Source organism: Salmo salar, chromosome ssa04 (assembly GCF_905237065.1).
Source record: "Salmo salar chromosome ssa04, Ssal_v3.1, whole genome shotgun sequence".
Taxonomy (NCBI): domain Eukaryota; kingdom Metazoa; phylum Chordata; class Actinopteri; order Salmoniformes; family Salmonidae; genus Salmo; species Salmo salar.
Window position 1 is genome coordinate 75,430,369 of NC_059445.1, and position 19,932 is coordinate 75,450,300.

The 19,932-nt window shown below is 42.4% G+C and overlaps 1 protein-coding gene across 3 annotated transcripts in view; it reads right to left on the minus strand.

Moving 5' to 3' along the window:
- Positions 1 to 19,932, minus strand: part of sh3pxd2b (SH3 and PX domains 2B) — a 60,134-nt gene that overhangs the window by 10,997 nt on the left and 29,205 nt on the right. For all 3 annotated transcript variants that reach the window (XM_014198032.2, XM_014198031.2, XM_014198030.2), the window contains exons 5-6: positions 11,981 to 12,072; positions 17 to 42 (exon numbers count right to left, since the gene is read on the minus strand). In XM_014198032.2, coding sequence (XP_014053507.2) covers positions 17 to 42; positions 11,981 to 12,072 — 118 coding nt within the window. The remainder of the gene's footprint in view (positions 1 to 16; positions 43 to 11,980; positions 12,073 to 19,932) is intronic.

Sequence of the window (19,932 nt, forward strand, 5' to 3'; positions counted from 1 at the left end):
ATTAAAGTGGACTTACCGGACTTCTTCTTTCCAATGAGTTCCCTGTAAAAGAGAACAAATTGTTAGAAGAAGTACTTAACTTAAAGAGCCAGAAAAGGAGTTAGGAACTTTTAATGACATGGGAATCCTTTGTAATTATTTCTACCTACTGATTATGTCTCTGTAAATATAAAATGTTAACCCTATGAATAACCACACGTTATATTTATTTCACTCATGTCTTTTCAAGTTTTGGGACTCACTTTTACATAAATAATTTGATTTGGTCTCCTCCTATATTCTCATTTTCAATCAAGTTAAAATCTCAGTAATACATCTGTTATGCTAGCCATGCAGGCTTTCTAGTCTAGATGAGCGAAACTAAACTCTGTGAGATTCATTGCATATCTACAGATGTGTTGACCTTTGCTCCAGATGGGAAGAGATATGGTTGATATGTCCAAAACATCACATCACTATTGTTTTCACATTTTTGATGGTATGGCGGTATTTGAAGGTATTTTTTCTTTCGGCGTAATAAAAGTTAAATATGTAAATATGTTTTATGAGTAGTGCATGACACTAGGATGTCAAAAATTAATTCTAATGTCAACACCTGCAAGGACGCAGGCCCCGACGGTATTCCAGGGCGCGTTCTCAGAGCATGCGCAGAACAGCTGGCAGGCATATTCACAGTCATTTTCAACCTCTTCTTGTCCCAGTCTGTAATCCCAACATGTTTTAAGATGACCAGTCCTGTTCCTAAGAACTCTAAGGCTTCATGCCACAATGACTTCTGCCCTGTAGCACTCACTTCTGTAATCATGAAGTGCTTTGAGAGGCTGGTTATGGCACACATTAACTCCACCAGCCACCCTAGTGTCATGACTCTCCTGGCTAAGGGTCCAAGGCCTCAGATCAGCTTGGCAAATGGCTGACGATGACCAGACCCATCTCACCCACAGAAGAGGGGGGTGGGGGGCTGGGCTGGTTTTATGACATCTCACGCCAATTGTTGGAATGTGCTTTGTTACAGATACATTCTGCTGCCTAAAATCTCTAACATCCAAAAGTGAACTTCGGAACAATATTTCTAAGATAGGAATGTTAACCTCTCTTGGATAGGGGCAGTATTTTCACGGCCGGATGAAAAAGGTACCCAGATTAAACGGCCTACTACTCGGGCCCAGGAACTAGAATATGCATATTATTAGTAGATTTGGATAGAAAACACTCTGCAATTTCTAAAACTGTTTGAATGATGTCTGTGAGTATAACAGAACTCATATGGCAGGCAAAAACCTGAGGACAATCTAACCAGGAAGTGGGAAATCTGGTGCTTGTAGTCCTTTCAAGTCATTGCCTATTGAACACACAGTGACTTAGGGTTCATTTTGCACTTCCTAAGGCTTCCACTAGATGTCAACAGTCTTTAGAAAATTGTTTGAGGCATCTATGGTGAACATAGAGCGAACAGAGGAAGTTGGAATTTGTTGACTCAGGAAAGCACAAGAGTTCATTGGCGCGCATTCACGTGAGGGTTAGCTGTGTTCCAAAACGTTTTTCAAGACACTGGAATCATCCGGTTGGAATATTATTGAAGTTCTAAGTTAAAAAGGCCCTAAAGATTGATGCTATACAACGTTTGACATGTTTCAACGAACGTAAATATAACTTTTTTTGACTTTTCGTCGTGCCATTTTGGCCGCGCTTCCTACACTTGGAGTAGCTTACTGAACGCGCAAACAACAAGGAGCTATTTGGACATAAATTATGGACTTTATCGAACAAAACAACATTTTTTGTGGACCTGGGATTTCTGGAAGTGCCTTCTGATGAAGATCATCAAAGGTAAGGGAATATTTCTAATGCTATTTATGATTTTAGATGACTCCAAAATGGCGGGTATCTGTATTGCTTGATGTCTTTTTCTCAGCGCAGTACTCAGATTATTGCAAAGTGTGCTTTCCCAGTGAAGCTTTTTTGAAATCTGTCACAGCGGTTGCATAAAGGAGATGTTCGTCTATAATTATTTGAATAACAGTTTAATATTTTATCAACGTTTATGATGAGTATTTTTGTAAATTTTTGTGCTGATTCACCGGCAGTATTGGAGTATCACACGGCAATGTAAAATGCTGTTTTTGGATATAAATATGAACTTGATCGAACAAAAAAATGCATGTATTGTGTAACATGATGTCCTAAGAGTGTCATCTGATGAAGATCGTCAAAGGTTAGTGCATAATTTTAGCTGGTTTTCTAGTTTTTGTGACGCCTGTCCTTGCTAGGAAAATGGCTGTGTGGTTTTTCTTGTTTAGGCTCTGTCCTAACATAATGTAACTTTATGCTTTCGCCGTAAAGCCTTTTGAAATCGGACAATGTGTTTAGATTAAGGAGACGTGTATCTTTAAAATGGTGTAAAATAGTCGTATGTTTGAGAACTTTGAATTATGACATTTTGTGGTTTTGAATTTGGCGCTCTGATTTTTCACTGGCTGTTGAATAGTGTGAACCGTGGGCACCTCCCCAAGACAGGTTAACTTCTATGGGCTAGGTGGGACGCCAGCGTCCCACCTGCGGGACACAGCCAGTGAAATATCAGGGCGGAAAATTCAAAAACAACAAAATGTCATAATTCAACTTTCTCAAACATACAACTATTTTACACCATTTTAAAGATACACGTCTCCTTGATGTAACCACGTTGTCCGATTTCTGGATCTGAACACCTCCCTCTGCAACTGGATCCTGGACTTCCTGACGGGCCGACCCCAGGTGGTGAGGTTAGACAACATCACCTCCACCATGCTGACCTTTAACACAGGGGCCCCACAGGGGTTTGTGCTTAGTCCCCTCCTGTACTCTTTGTTCACCCATGACTGTGTGGCCACACAAGACTCCAACACCATCATCAAGTTCACAGACGATACGATGGTGGTAGGCCTGATCATTGGCGATGATGAGTCAGCCTACAGGGAGGAGGTCAGTGACCTGACAGTGTGGTGCCGGAGCAATAACCTCTCCCTCAACGTCAGCAAGACCAAGGAGGTGATCGTGGACTACAGGAAACAGGGTGGCGAACACGCCCCCATCCACATTGATGGGGGGGTGAGCAGCTGTACCATTGCTTGGTACGGCAATAGCATCGCCCTCGATCGCATGGCGCAACAGAGGGTTGTGCGGCAGAGTGCCATCCAGGACCTCTATATCAGGCGGTGTGAAAAGACGGTCCGGAAAATCATAAAAGACTCCAACCACCAAAGCCATAGACATTTTCTCTGCTGCTGCACGGCAAGAGGTACCGGTGCATCAAGTCTGACACCAACAGGCTCTTGAACAGCTTCTATCCCAAAGCAATATGACTGATAAATAGCAAACAAAATAGCTACATGGACTATCTGAGTTAACCCTGTATCTTTATTGACCTTTTATTTCAATCTTTGCACTGTCTCTATGCACAATCCCAGGGCTCTACACACTCACACACACTGTCACTTCAACACACAAATACTCACTCCATCATTTGCTCCCTCACACGTAATTTGCACATACATTTATACTGACTCTACACACCTGCACACCCACTCACATACAAGCTGTTGCTACTCTGTTTATCTTATATGCTGTAGCCTGGTCCCCTTACCCCTAAACATATCTACCTCCCTCACTCCATTTTTTTTTTACATTTACATTTTAGTCATTTTAGCAGACGCTCTTCTCTTATCCAGAGCGACTTACAGTAGTGAATGCATACATTTCATACAACTCACACATTTTTTTTTTTATTTTTTTTCTGTGCTGGCCCCCCGTGGGAATCGAACCCACAACCCTGGTGTTGCAAACACCATGCTCTACCAACTGAGCTACAGGGAAGGCCAGTATCCCTGCACATGTAAATATGGTTTTGGAACTGACTTTTTAAATATTTCCTGTGTATAGTATGCTTACTTACTTACTTTATTGTGTATTTCATATTTCCTATTCTTATTTCTCGTGTGTGTTTTTTCTAGCAATACATTGTTATTGATTATTGCATTGTTGGGTTTTGAGTTTATAAGAAGGGAATTTCACTGTACTTGTGCATGTGACATTAAAACTTGAAACTTAAACTCCATTCCGTTTCATACTCAACCAAACTGATACAAAACAGACAGTGAAGTAATCCAATTTGTAAATGTTTTAATTTATTTACCATTGTATCATAATATACTTTTAGGCGATACTGGAAAAATCCATACTGGTATCTGGACCATATTTCCCAGCCATAGTTGATAGTGAGTCTCTGATACTGGGTTGAATGAGAACATGATATTGTATTTGTTCAGTCTGTTTTATCCATTAGGACAGCAATCCTCCATCCATTCTCATCAGGAGGCAGCTAATTCAATGTCCAGTTGCTAGTGAAAACTGAAGTGGCTAATTCAGACTGACTTTTTATTCTCTCTCTCTCTCTCTCTCTCTCTCTCTCTCTCTCTCTCTCTCTCTCTCTCTCTCTCTCTCTCTCTCTCTCTCTCTCTCTCTCTCTCTCTCTCTCTGCCTCTCAATTCAATTAACATTTCAATTTAAGGGGCTTTATTGACATGGGAAACATATGTTTACATTGCCAAAGAAAGTGAAATAGATAATAAACAAAAGTGAAATAAACAATGAAAAATGAACAGTAAACATTACACTCAGAAAAGTTCCAAAAGAATAAAGACATTGGCAGCTTGGTAGCTTAGTATAATTATATAACATAATTACCTAGAGATTAGCGTATCTCAATTCCATTCAATTCTCTCCCTCTGTCTGACATCAAAGTGTTAAGAGTGTGTATGATACATTTTTTATTTTTAACCTTTATTTAACTAGGCAAGTCAGTTAAGAACAAATTCTTATTTAAAATGACAGCCTACCGGGGAACATTGGGTTAACTGCCTTGTTCAGGGGCATAAAGACAGATTTTTACCTTGTCAGCTCAGGGATTTGATCCAGCAACTTTTTGGTTACTAGCCCAACACTCTAACCACTAGGCTACCTATGCGGTGGGTCTGATACACACTGCTCCCCTAAGTTCTGCTTCCACTACCCCAAAGCAGGAGTGAGAAGATCTCTCTCTCTCTCTCTCTCTCTCTCTCTCTCTCTCTCTCTCTCTCTCTCTCTCTCTCTCTCTCTCTCTCTCTCTCTCTCTCTCTCTCTCTCTCTCTCTCTCTCTCTCTCTCTCTCTCTCTCTCTCTCTCTCTCTACACCTGCTGTCTTTTCTTCTCACTCTCTACATTTCTCTTCTTTCATCACTGTTCTACGTCTCTTGTTCATTTATTCCTGGCAACTGTCCGTCTTATTTTCCTCCAAATTCACACTCTCAATCACATAATGCATTGTTCGCCTGGCAACCCTGTTGATTGCACTGGCCCAGTCGTAATAAATCTCCAACCATTAGTTTGCCCATCCATTAGCATGCTGAAAAAAAGAGTCTCCAGCCAAGACAACCCTAGCTCCACCACTAGCCTGGCTTATCAAAGGGAAGCAGAGGGCTAGAGATATGGCCGGGACTATACCAGTATCGTGATACTCGTTAGTATCGTGGTAAGGAAACAAAACAGAAAGAAGATTTCAAATCAAATCAAATGTTATTGGTCACATACACGTGTTTAGCAGATGTTATTGTGGGTGTAGCGAAATGCTTGTGCTTCTAGTTCTGACAGTGCAGCAATATCTAACAAATAATTCCTAACAATTTCACAACATATACCCAATACATGCAAATCTAAGTAAAGGAATGGAATTAAGAATATATAGATATTTGGACCAGCAATGTCTGAGTGGCATAGACTCAGACACAGCAGAAAAGTATAGAATGCAGTATATACATATGAGATGAGTAGTGCAAGATATGTAAACATTATTAAAGTGACATTACTAAAGTGACTAGTGTTCCATTTATTAAAGTGGCCAATGATTTCAAGTCTGTGTATATAGGCAGCAGCCTCTCTGTGCTAGTGATGGCTATTTAAGAGATAGAAGCTGTTTTTCAATCTCTCGGTCCCAGCTTTGATGCACCTGTACTGACCTCGCCTTCTGGATGATAGCGGGGTGAACAGGCAGTGGATCGGGTGGTTGCTATGTTTGATGATCTTTTTGGCCTTCCTGTGACATCGGGTGCTGTAGGTGTCCTGGAGGGCAGGTAGTTTGCCCCCGGTGATGCGTTGTGCAGACCGCACCACCCTCTGGAGAGCCCTGCGATTGTGGGCGGTGCAGTTGCCGTACCAGGCGGTGATACAGCCCGAAAGCATGCTCTCAACTGTTCATCTATAAAATTTGTGAGGGTTTTAGATGACAAGCCAAATTTCTTCAGCCTCCTGCGGTTGAAGAGGTGCTTTTACGCATTCTTCATCACACTGTCTGTGTGGGTGGACCATTTCAGTTTGTCAGTGATGTGTACACTGAGGAACTTAAAACTTTTAACCTTCTCCACTGCGGTCCCGTCGATGTGGATAGGGGGGTGCTCCCTTTGCTGTTTCCTGAAGTCCACGATCATCTCCTTTGTTTTGTTGACGTTGAGTGAGAGGTTATTTTCCTGACACCACACTCCCAGAGCCCTCACCTCCTCCCTGTAGGCTGTCTCGTTGTTGTTGTTAATCAAGCCTACTACTGTTGTGTCGTCTGAAAACTTAATGATTGAGTTGGAGGCGTGCTTGGCCACGCAGTCATGGGTGAAAAGGGAGTACAGGAGGGGGCACGCACCCTTGTGGGGACCCAGTGTTGAGGATCAGCAAAGTGGAGATGTTGTTTCCTACCTTCACCACCTGGGGGCAGCCCGTCAGGAAGTCCAGGACCCAATTGCACAGGGCGGGGTTCAGACCCAGGGCCTCAAGCTTAATGATGAGCTTGGAGGGTACTATGGTGTTGAATGCTGAGCTATAGTCAATGAATAGCATTCTTACATGGGTATTCCTCTTGTCCAGATGGGATATGGCAACGTGCAGTGTTATGGCGAATGCATCGTCTGTGGACCTATTGGGGCGGTAAGCAAATTGAAGTGGGTCTAGGGTGACAGGTAAGGTGGAGGTGATATGACCCTTGACTAGTCTCTCAAAGCACTTCATAATGACAGAAGTGAGTGCTACAGGGCGATAGTCATTTAGTTCAGTTACCTTTGAATACTTAGATACAGGAATAATGGTGACAATCTTGACGCATGTGGGGACAGCAGACTGGGATATGGAGACAAACTAAACACCTTCTTTGCCTGCTTTGAGGATAACAGTGCCACCGACGCTGCCCGCTACCAAGGACTGTGGGCCCTCCTTCTCCGTGGCCGACGTGAGTAAGACATTTAAACGTGTTAACTTCTTTAGGAAAACAGCCCTAATGTTGGAAACAAACATCATGTCATCCAGTCACATTTATTTATTTTCCAAGCTATAATACACAATATTTTACATACAGCAAGTTTTTCAAGGACCAAAGAATATGGTCTGCTTCGTGTTTGGGAGTCAGAACAGGGTAAAAAAGACTGTGCTATACTGGGATAGACAGGACCATACTGATGACTCAAGTAGGTAGTCCAGTATACTGTACATTAATAAGAGTTTTCCATCAGACCAAATCAGTCCTGATTTGAGTTTTTAATTGGACCATGGATGAGCCAATCATGGTCATGGAGACATTAAATAGGACTGAGTCCAATATGGAGCTTTAGGCCTGTAAAACTAAAACACAGCTGCTCCCTAAACCCAAAGCAAGCCCATTCCACTACCAGGTGCCAGACCACAAAGGTCCAATAATGAGCTAGCTGTATGGGGTGCCAGCCATTTCTCTCTTCTATACTGACTGTACAAAACATTAGGAACACCTTCCTAATAAATATTGACTTGCACGCCCGAGCCCCCCCACCCCCCCGCCTTCACCCAGAACAGCCTCAATTCGTCGGGAGTGGACTCCGCTAAGGTGTCGAAAGTGTTTCACAGGGGATGCTTCGCACAGTTGTGTCAAGTTGGCTGGATGTCCATCTCTCCTCTATCTCTCCACTCTCCCCTCTATCTCTCCACTCTTTCCACTATCTCTCCACTCTTTCCACTATCTCTCCACTCTCCCCACTCTCCCATGCCTGCTACTTCAATCTTTCTGATGGACAGACAGTGACATCCCTCCCTACTCCGGTAGATTTATAGAAGGCTGTATTTCATCCCTCCATTGAGACCCAAACAGAGAGGGGCTGCTGGTGCAATGTCAGCCGAAAACAATGTCTGCATTAGGAATGAGCTGTAATCCAATTTGAATAAAGATAAACCAAGGTCTTTTCTATATTCATCTGCCTCTCCCTCCCGCCTTCCATCCTCCCCTCCCCTGTCCCCAGTAGCAGATGCTTGGGATTTGTCTGTCTGAGATGTAACTAATAATGTATGTGTCCTTGGCAACAGCCAGAGGGAACTAGCTCTGGTCTGTCTGTCTGCGGAGGTGACCTGACAGGAGCCATTCATACTGGCCAGAGCAGTGACAGGCCTTGTATTCTTCTCCTTCCACAGAGAGCCATCTCCTCTGCAGTCACTGAACACACCATGCATATTGTAACAGACAATCAGGCAGCCATATTGGATTTCGACTAAGGTACTCACAACTGCAATAATGTCGATGGGCAACAAACACAGAGGAATGATAAGCATCCCTGTGCAAAAGCTATCGCTGATTAACGGTGCAGATTTACAGTACCAGTCAAAAGTTTGGACACCTACTCAGTCAAGGGTTTTTATTTTTTTACTATTTTCTACATTGTAGAATAATAGTGAAGACATCAAAACTATGAAATAACACATCATGTAGTAACCAAAAAAGTTTTAAACAAATGAAAATATATTTGATATTTGAGATTCTTCAAAGTAGCCACCCTTTGCCTTGATGACTTCTTTGCACACTCTTGGCATTCTCTCAACCAGCTTCACCTGGAATGCTTTTCCAACAGTCTTGAAGGAGTTCCCACATATGCTGAGCACTTGTTGGCTGCTTTTCCTTCACTCTGCGGTCCAACTCATCCCAAACCATCTCAATTGGGTTGAGGTCAGGTGATTGTGGAGGCCAGATCATCTGATGCAGCACTCCATCACTCTCCTTCTTGGTCAAATAACCCTTACATAGCCTGGAGGTGTGTTGGGTCATTGTCCTGTTGAAAAACAAATTATAGTCCCACTAAGCGCAAACCAGGTGCGAAGGCGTATCGTTGCACTAAGGTAGCCATGCCGGTTAAGTTTTCCTTGAATTCTAAATAAATCAGACAGTGTCACCAGCAAAGAACCCCAACTCCATGCTTCATGGTGGGAGCCACACATACAGAGATCAGCCATTCAGCTACTCTGCATCTATAAAAGACACAGCGGTTGGAACCAAGAATCTCAAATTTGGACTCATCAGACCAAAGGACAGATTTCCACCGGTCTAATGTCCATTGCTCATGTTTCTTGGCCCAAGCAAGTCTCTTCTTCTTATTGTTGTCCTTTAGTAGTGGTTTCTTTGCACAATTCGACCATGAAGGCCTGATTCACGCAGTCTCCTCTGAACAGTTGATATTGAGATTTGTCTGTTACTTGAACTCTGTGAAGCATTTATTTGGGTGCAATTTCTGAGGCTGTTAACTCTAATGAACGTGTCCTCTGCAGCAGAGGTAACTCTGGGTCTTCCTTTCCTGTGGCGGTCCCCATGAGAGCCAGTTTCATCATTTCGCTTGATGGTTTTTGCGACTGCACTTGAAGAAACTTTCGAAGTTCTTGAAATGTTCTGCATTGACTGAAATTCATGTAATGATGGACTGTAATATCTCTTTGCTTATTTGAGTTTTTCTTGTCATAATATGGACTTGGTCTTTTACCAAATAGGGCTATCTTCTGTATACCCCTACCTTGTCACGACTCAACATAAATTCCATAAATTAACTTTTAACAATGCACACCAATTGAAATGCATTCCAGGTGACTACCTCATGAAAGCTGGTTGAGAGAATGTCAAGAGTGTGCAAAGCTGTCATCAAGGCAAAGGGTGGCTACTTTGAAGAATCTCAAATATAAAATATATTTTGATATGTTTAACACTTTTTTGGTAACTATATGATTCCATATATGTTATTTCATAGTTTTGATGTCTTCACTATTATTCTACAATATAGAAAATAGTAAAAATAAAGAAAAACCCTGGAATGAGTAGGTGTGTCTAAACTTCTGACTAGTACTGTATATAGTTGATGTTCATTCACAATCTATGGATTTGAGTGTAAAACGGAGCACAGCAAAAAAACGAATGCGCAAATCTTTGCAGAAAAGTGTCTGGTTAAGATTCGACAGCGTAGATGAGATTGAAATATTACTCCCATAAACCCTGAAGTACTTTTTGGGATGTGAGAGTTGAACGCCTCTCTATAAATATAACACATGGGCCTAGCTTTGTGGGAAATGCATTTCAGCATTTAACAGCTTCTCGGCTTATACACTGCCAGTCAGACATAGATAAGAAGCTGTCTGTTATAGAAGAAAACTGATATAAAAACAAATTAGGACCTGTCAAAAAGTGAGGGAGAAGCAGAGAGCATCTGAGAAGCATCTGGTTTGACACATTTACATATTTCTGGGAAGAAAACCTAGTCTTGCACACCAGCCATCCCTGGGAAAGCAATAGCTTAAAAAACCTGGTAAAATATGGTTTTAAGCCATAGAAATTACCTCTCCAACCAAACCCAAGTGCCTGACAGAAATGCATCACTTATGTCACATGATGACAGAATGATTAAGACAAGGTGACCAGTCACACACCTTGGTTGACAGCTGTTTTTCTTTATTTTATTTTTTATAAAAAGGTTGAGGGTCTGAACTTAATATCATGGTCTCTCTGAAAACCCGTAACCACTAGTAACCCCTCCTGCCCTCCAGGCGTCTGGTAGCTCAACAACAACACATATGTGATGGGGGAAATGGTGTGGTGACTTTATGATCTAGTGTTGGCACATTGTAACTGACAGGCTGGTTATGACACTAATGTGTGAGATTTACAAGAGAGGGGCCTGCCTTTAGACGCCACGGAGCTCATGCACCCTCAGATGTTCCGCTCCTCTAGGCTACACGTTATGTAGCTCCCACTCAGGGCAAACCAACAACTGCTCCCCCATCCACTACAGCAATACCAGAGGGAGCATGACATCATAGTCATTACCCTGTATTTGACTGCCTGGTATGGTAACTGCTCGGCCTCCGACCGCAAGGCACTAAAGAGGGTAGTGCGAACGGCCCGGTACAGCACTGGGGCAAAGCTTCCTGCCATCCAGGACCTCTATACCAGGCGGTGTCAGAAGACTTCAGCAACCCTAGTCATAGGGTACCGGAGCAAGCAGTACCGGAGTGCCAAGTCTAGGTCCAAGAGGCTTCTAAACAGATTCTACCCCCAAGCCATAAGACTCCTGAACATCTAGTCAAATGGCTACCTAGACTATTTGCATAGTCTTCGTAGCCTCTCCACACCACTGCCACTCTCTGTTGTCATCTATGCATAGTCACTTTAATAACCTACATGTACATACTACCTCAACTAACCGGTGCCCATGCACATTGACTCTGTACCGGCACCCCCCTGTATATATTGTTATTTTTTTACTTGTTACTTTTATCTCTTATTCTTATCCATATTTTTTTGAAAGTGCACTGTTGTTTTGGGGCTCGTAAGTAAGCATTTCACTGTAAGGTCTACACCTGTTGTATTCGGCGCTTGTGACTAATACAATTTGATTTGATAGAACCTATTACTGAAGGATTGGCTTGTTTCAACATGACATCGTGGTCAGGAGGTTAAAAAGCTACTCCATGAAAGAAACCTGCACACGGCATTATGCTATGCATGCCTTTCTTTATTCAGAGTGTTTGTTGTTGGCCCAGCACTGGTGTGAACGTTGGGATGTGTATATCACTCAGACACATTTCTGCTGTGCATTCGACTGAGTGACAGAGTGTGCTCCTTAAACTAGACGGTGTGATTCGTGGCTTACTCTTTGGGTGGGTTGAGGTCTTCAGGTCGGGTCTCGAAGAACACACGGACCTCCTCACACTGGGAGATGTACACAGGCAGCTGAATCAGAGCCTGCACATAGAGACAGAAACACAGGACGTTTAGAAAGTTCACCAATCAGAACCAAATGCTGTTATTGTATTAATATTAGGGGAATGGGAGAAGTAGTGTTTAGCAGGAAGTACCTAGCCTGTTTGGGAGTGGTGGTGTTTAGCAGGAAGTATCTGTATCTAGACTGTTTGGAAGTAGTAGTGTTCAGAAGGAAGTACCGATGCTGTCTGGAAGTAGTAGTGTTTAGTAGGAAGTACCTAGCCTGTTTGGGATTAGTGGTGTTTAGCAGGAAGTATCTAGCCTGTTTGGGAGTAGTAGTGTTCAGTAGGAAGTATCTAACCTGTTTGGATATAGTAGTGTTTAGCAGGAACTCTCTGTATCTAGCCTGTTTGGGAGTAGTAGTGTTTAGCAGGAAGTATCCAGTCTGTTTGGGAGTGGTGGTGTTAAGTAGGAAGTATCTGTATCTAGCCTGTTTGCCAGGGGGACTTCATATTTGACATACCAGTATAATGATACAGCAGGATGAATGACAGATGCAACATGAGAGGTGCTACATTCACATACCATATCCCCTTGAGTACATACAGTAGGCCTCTACCCAAGGATTTGAGCTGCAATACACACAAGCCATCACCCAGCTAGCCCACACTGACATAAATAACCCATCCACCTAGATGGAGCCTAGTCAGCACTCTGCCTAATTCTTTTCTATTTCCTGTTTCTAATCTAACATCTTTGATCCTTTTTCCCTGTGGGGGCCGGCAGGGCTGTGGCTCTCAGGAGATGAAAGGCTAACTGGCCTGAGATCTCTCTTTCTCTTTATCAGCCCAGCCTCAAAGGCCTCAGCACTGAGGTGGTCAAACAAAGAGAATTGCCTCAGTGATCCAACTGATCCAATGCCCTGAACCAGCCGGTGGGTCTCACCGACCACACAGTCATTATTATCACTCTGTGCAGAGAGGTAAGTATGCAGCACACTCCTTGCTGCCATGAGGCATTTCTCAAGGCTATCACAGGCCCAGAGCCAGCATACGTCTGCTTTTAATAAGGCTAAGTGCCTCAGTACTGTCCTCCCAGAGACTCTCTCTCTCTCCCACAGCCTGAATTATGATATCAAACCTGACGGGCATAAAACACAGGCCAACCAGAGTTCAAGGTGCCCTTGTCCGGTGTGACAACTTGCCCTTTTAGGCTCACTGTATGGGAAGCCGTGCCAATGGACTGGTCATGCTAAAAGTGTGAGAGGATTGCCATAGACTCAGCTGAAACCCTGTTCTCCATTAACCTCAGGGTGTGTGTGTGTGTGTGTGTGTGTGTGTGTGTGTGTGTGTGTGTGTGTGTGTGTGTGTGTGTGTGTGTGTGTGTGTGTGTGTGTGTGTGTGTGTGTGTGTGTGTATACATGAATGCCCAGTGGTTAATTTCAAAGATTAAAATGCATTTTTATGGAAGAAAAATCAGATATTCAGCTGAAATGATACAGTCAGCTAAGAGTCAGATGATGAAAGGTTTTAAGTGTTGACCTCCAGAGGATCCCTCATCTCCTGGTCCTGGTGACTGAATCTGGTGCACTGTGTCTGGGGTTAGGATGACCATCCTCCCCGTGGATTTCTCCCTTCTCCACTCTGCCTGTGACCTTGCCAGTCATTAGTATTCTACCCAGAGACTGGAAGCCAGGAGGCACATTACAGCAAATGGACTTTACAGCAGACAACATTTAGATGATTGTGTGTGTGCGTGTCAGAGGACAATGAAAGCAGGAGAGAATATACAGATATATGTATACACAAGATTAGATTGGTAGTATATTAGATTAGTAGTAGATTAGATCAAATTCGTAGTAGACTATATTAGTAGTAGATTAGATTAGAAGTAGATTAGATATGTGGTAGATTAGAGTAGATTAGATTAGTAGTAGATTAGATTAGACTAGAGGTAGATTAGAAGTATTTTAGATTACTAGTAGATTAGACTAGTGGTAGATTAGTAGTAGAGTAGATTAGTAGTTGATTAGATTAGTAGTAGATTAGACTAGCGGTAGATTAGTAATAGATTAGAGTCGATTTGCAGTAGATTAGAATAGTAGCATATTATATTAGTAGGAGATTAGATTAGTAGGATACAACACCGGTAATAGTGTACAACACCAATAATAGGGTGCAATACCGGTAATAGGGTACAACACCGGTAATAGGGTACAACACCAATAACAGGGTACAACACCAATAACAGGGTACAACACTAATAATAGGGTACAAAACCAATAATAGGGTACAAAACCAATAATAGGGTACAAAACCAATAATAGGAAACAACACCAGTAACAGGGTACAATACCAATAATAGGGTACAACACAGGTAATAGGGTACCACACTGGTAATAGGGTACAACACCGGTAATAGGGTACAACACCAATAACAGGGTACAACACCAGTAATAGGGTACAACACCAGTAATAGGGTACAACACCAATAATAGGGTACAACACCGGTAATGGGGTACAACACCAATAATAGGGTACAACACCAATAATAGGGTACAACACCGGTAATAGGGTACAACACTGGTAATAGAGTACAACACCGGTAATAGAGTACAACACCGGTATTAAGGGTACAACACCGGTAATAGTGTACAACACCAATAATAGGGTACAACACTGGTAATAGGGTACAATGCCAGTAATGGGGTACAACACCAATAATAGGGTACAACACCAATAATAGGGTACAACACCAATAATAGGGTACAACACCAATAATAGGGTAGAACACTGGTAATAGAGTACAACACCAATAATACGGTACAACACCAATAATAGGGTACAACACCAATAATATGGTACAACTAGAGCTGTGATGGTTATGAAATTTTGTCATCCGGGTGATTGTCAAGCAAATAACTGCCGGTCTCACGGTAATTGACCGTTAATTAACATAAACACATTTAGCATCTCCTGGCTTCCACGCATAGCCTACAAGCCACTGATGCAGACCTTTGGAACATCTACATTTTAAAAAGTCTAATAAATCCATGTAATATAGCCTACACCTTCACAATAAATCCATTATTTTTTTTAGACAAGTCTAAAGAAACATGCTATGAAGAAAATGTAGTCTATTTCAGAAGAACAGAATAGCATACTCGGAGTTGTCCTTACAGTATGTTAGGCCCTGATCTGCCATGTGGCTGTGGGCTACACTAGTTCATTTAGCAGACAAGATTTGCTTAGAATTCCTTGACATTATTTTATAGTATGAAGAGTACAATTGAACATAGCTGAATAAAATAGAAAGGATATTTTCTCCAAACTATTTGAGGGAGTGCGCCATGCGGCTATTCTGTGTTGAACGTTTAACAAAGAAACAGGTACTCCTATGTGCTTAATTTAGAATTGTTTATGTAACTTTAGTTGTGATACAAATGTTGGGCTATTCGTTTAGATTTTTAATACAGTCTAAGGCTGCATGATGCGACTTATGATGATTTGAAAAAAGTCGCATGAAAGGCATGAGCTCTGCTTTGGGTTTTTGCGCAGGCTGCACACACTTAATCAGTCTCTCATTCACAATTTGACAAGCAATTTGATAATGCCTCGAATTTCCCAGCTTTCCCTCTGTGTGGCCATAATGCCCCCTAAAAAAAATCCATGCCTTTTGTGGTCAGTGGCCGTTGTGCCCTTGGGCTGAATATAATAATTATAATTTCCTTCTCCCGGCTGCGTGCCGAAACACCTCTCACTCACATGGCTTTCCGTCATGTGATCAGGTTTTTCTCACAGGCTACAGGTGAAGACAGACACATCGGGGACGCAACTGCGAGCGTTCGTATCTAATTACGAGACACATATGGAAGATATTGGAAGAACTGTCCACATTTACCTTTCATCAGCCAACAATATGAGTAGGTCTAACGAACAGCAAAAGCACTAGCCTATGTTAATCTACTATCCCCCATAGTATAAAAGTGTATTAATTTTCCAAACATAGTCTGGGATAGTTGTGGGATGTGATAGATTTAAGGGAACAACAGCAGCAATAGGGTACAACAACAGTAATAGGGTACAACAGCGGTAATAGGGTACAACAGTGGTAATAGGGTACAACAGCGGTAATAGGGTACAACAGCGGTAATAGGGTACAACAGCGGTAATAGGGTACAACAGCGGTAATAGGGTACAACAGCAGTAATAGGGTACAATAGCGGTAATAGCGTACAACTTGAGTGCAACCCTACTGTATATGGTCCATCCAGAACATCTGGAACCGGTGCTTGAGGAAGGCCTGCAGCACCATCAAGGACCCCACACACCCCAGACACCAGCTGTTTACTCCCTTACCGTCGGGCAGACGGTATCGGGGCATGAGGTCTGATACCAACAGACTCAGAGACAGTTTCTATCTACAAGCCATCAGACTGCTGAACACTTGAACTGGACTGACCACCTGCTGTGATTCTCTGCACACATGCACTCACTCACAGATGCGCGCGCGCACACACGCGCATGCACGCGCACGCACGCACACACACACACACACACACACACACACACACACACACACACACACACACACACACACACACACACACACACACACACACACACACACACACACGCACACACACGCACACACACAAGATTATGATAGCTAAATACTGCACAATTTAAACACTTGTTTCAGATGGACTACATATCATTGAAAATGAGACCCTGGTTTCAATGGGCTCCCCTGATTAAATAAAAAGTTAAATAAAATCTAACTTGCTCCCCAATCCCAATCCCCTCTTCCCCAAAACATTGGAGTAAATATTGGAGCATACATTGTGCTTCCAGAATTATACTTATGCTAAAATATGTATTATACTCCACTGAGCCACTTACTTTATGTTCATATTCTTATCTTGTATTATTTCTTATTGTTGTTGCATTGTTGAGCAGGAACCTGCAAGTAAGTATTTCATTGGACGATGTATACTATGTGCATCCTTCCCGTACATACGACTAATAAAATAGAAGGTTGATACTTGAAACTTATATATTCTCCAGGCATCAACCTCTCCTTTCCTATAAGCAGAAACTCCAGCATGGGGAATTCCATGTGAGTCAGGTTCATGCTTCACTCAGAATTTGACAGAAAGGTGAAATGGTGATCCTCCGAGCCAAACATGAAATGAACCATAAAGTAAACACCTACGTTTCCCTCTGTCAGCCTGACCAGCCCCCCCACCCCCATCCCTACAAACCAGCCAGCGTGACCTGGCAGAACCACAGACCTTTGATCTGACTCCCACTCCCCCTTCAAAGTCCCGCACCCAGGGGTTAAAGAGCCAGGGCGGGGGCTGACTGGCCAGGGAGTGGATGATTCACCTGTCACTTCACTAACAAGAAGCAGTATGAGTAGTAGGGTATATCATACAGGTTAGGGCAGCTGATAAAGGGCAAGCCACCAACACAGTCAACAGAGCCTGAGGAGACGATACATCATACTATACAGGTGGTCGTAGGGCTAGACATTGAATTATCCAAAGCTACAGTATTACCAGATTACTTTGTTAAAGGGACATTTCTAAAATGTTCTACTTCCTAGTGCTGGAGATGATAAATATGAAGTTGAACACTTTGGACATTTCCCTTTTAGCCCTCAGACAGAGAAGAGAGGAGTTGTATTCAAGTATTTGTAAAACAACAACACATTTCAAAACAACACCTAAAACATATTTCAGGTACATTTTAGGTGACAATAAAACACATTTTGATATTTAGATTTTTTTACTTCAATGTCTTCATTTGTATTGTGGATGTTAATAGATCTACAGTGCCTTGCAAAAGTATTCATCCCCCTTGGCGTTTTTCCTATTTTGTTCCATTACAACCTGTAATATAAAAATATTTTTATTTGGATTTCATGTAATGGACATACACAAAATAGTCCAAATTGGTGAAGTGAAATAAAAAAAATTACTTGTTTAAAAAAAAAAAAACGGAAAAGTGGTGTGTGCATATGTATTCACCCCCTTTACCATGAAGCCCCTAAATAAGATCTGGTGCAACCAATTACCTTCAGAAGTCACATAATTAGTTAACTAAAGTCCATATGTGTGCAATCTAAGTGTCACATGATCTGTCACATGATCTCAGTATATATACACCTGTTCTGAAAAGCTCCAGAGTCAGCAATACCACTAAGCAAGGGGCACCACTAAGCAAGGGGCACCATGAAGACCAAGAAGCTCTCCAAACAGGTCAGAGACAAAGTCGTTGAGAAGAACAGATCAGGGCTGGCTCCTAAACTTTGAACATCCCTGTAACGTGGGTCATCTAAAGGAGACCAAGGTGCAGCGTGTATAGTGCTCATTCTTTTCTTTCATGAAAAAACACTTCAACAAAACAACAAACGACTGACAACAGTTCCGTAAGGTACACTTGACAAAACGGAAAACAACTACCCACACCCACACATGAAAAACAGGCTGCCTAAGTATGGCTTCCAATCAGAGACAACGATAGAAAGCTGCCTCTGATTGGAAACCATACCTGGCCAAAACATAGAAAACAAAAAAATAGAAATAGAAATCTAGAAAACCCCACATAGAAACAGAAAACCAAAACCACCCAAAACACCCACCTGTCACGCCCTGACCACTCTACTATGGAAAATGACCTCTTACAAGGGTCAGGACGTGACAATCCCACAGAGCACCATTACATCCATTATTTCAAAAAATTGAAAGAATATGGCACCACAACAAACCTGCCAAGAGAGAGCCGCCCACCAAAACTCACGGACCAGGCAAGGAGGGCATTAATCAGAGAGGCAACAAAGAGACCAAAGATAACCCTGAAGGACCTGCAAAGCTCCACAGCGGAGATTGGAGTATTTGTCCATAGGACCACCTGAAGCTGTACACTCCACAGAGCTGGGCTCTACAGAAGAGTGGCCAGAAAAAAAGCCATTGCTTAAAGAAAAAAATAAACAAACACGTTTGGTGTTCACCAAAAGGCATGTGGGAGACTCCCCAAACATATGGAAGAAGGTACTCTGGTCAGATGAGACTAAAATTGAGCTTTTTGGCCATCAAGGAAAATGCTATGTCTGGCGCAAACCCAACACCTCTCATCACCCCGAGAACACCATCCCCACCAAGAAGCATGGTGGTGGCAGCATCATGCTGTGGGGATGTTTTTAAATCGTCAGGGACTGGGAAACTGGTCATAATTGAAAGAATGATGGATGGCGCTAAATGCAGGGAAATTCTTGAGGGAAACCTGTTTCAGTCTTCCAGAGATTTGAGACTGGGACAGAGGTTTACTTTCCAGCAGGACATTGACCCTAAGCACACTGCTAAAGCAACATTCGAGTGATTTAAGGGGAAACATTTAAGTGTCTTGAAATGGCCTAGTCAAAGCCCAGACCTCAATCCAATTGAGAATCTGTGGTATGACTTAAAGATTGCTGTACACCAGCAGGAACCCATCCAACTTGAAGGAGCTGGAGCAGTTTTGCCTTGAAGAATGGGCAAAAATCAGAGAGGCTAGATGTGCCAAGCTTATAGAGACATACCCCAAGAGACTTGCAGCTGTAATTGCTGCAGAAGGTGGCTCTACAAAGTATTGACTTTGGGGGGATGAATAGTTATGCACGCTCAAGTTTTCAGTTTTTTTGGTCTTATTTCTTGTTTGTTTCACAATAAAAAATATTTTGCATCTTTAAAGTGGTAGGCATGTTTTGTAAATCAAATGATACAAACCCCCAGAAAATCCAGTTGAATTCCAGGTTGTAAGGCAAAAATGCCAAGGGGGATTAATACTTTCGCAAGCTACTGTATATATTATAGTCCTCTATGAAACCCACAACAATGGAAAACGTGACTACAGACCAGTA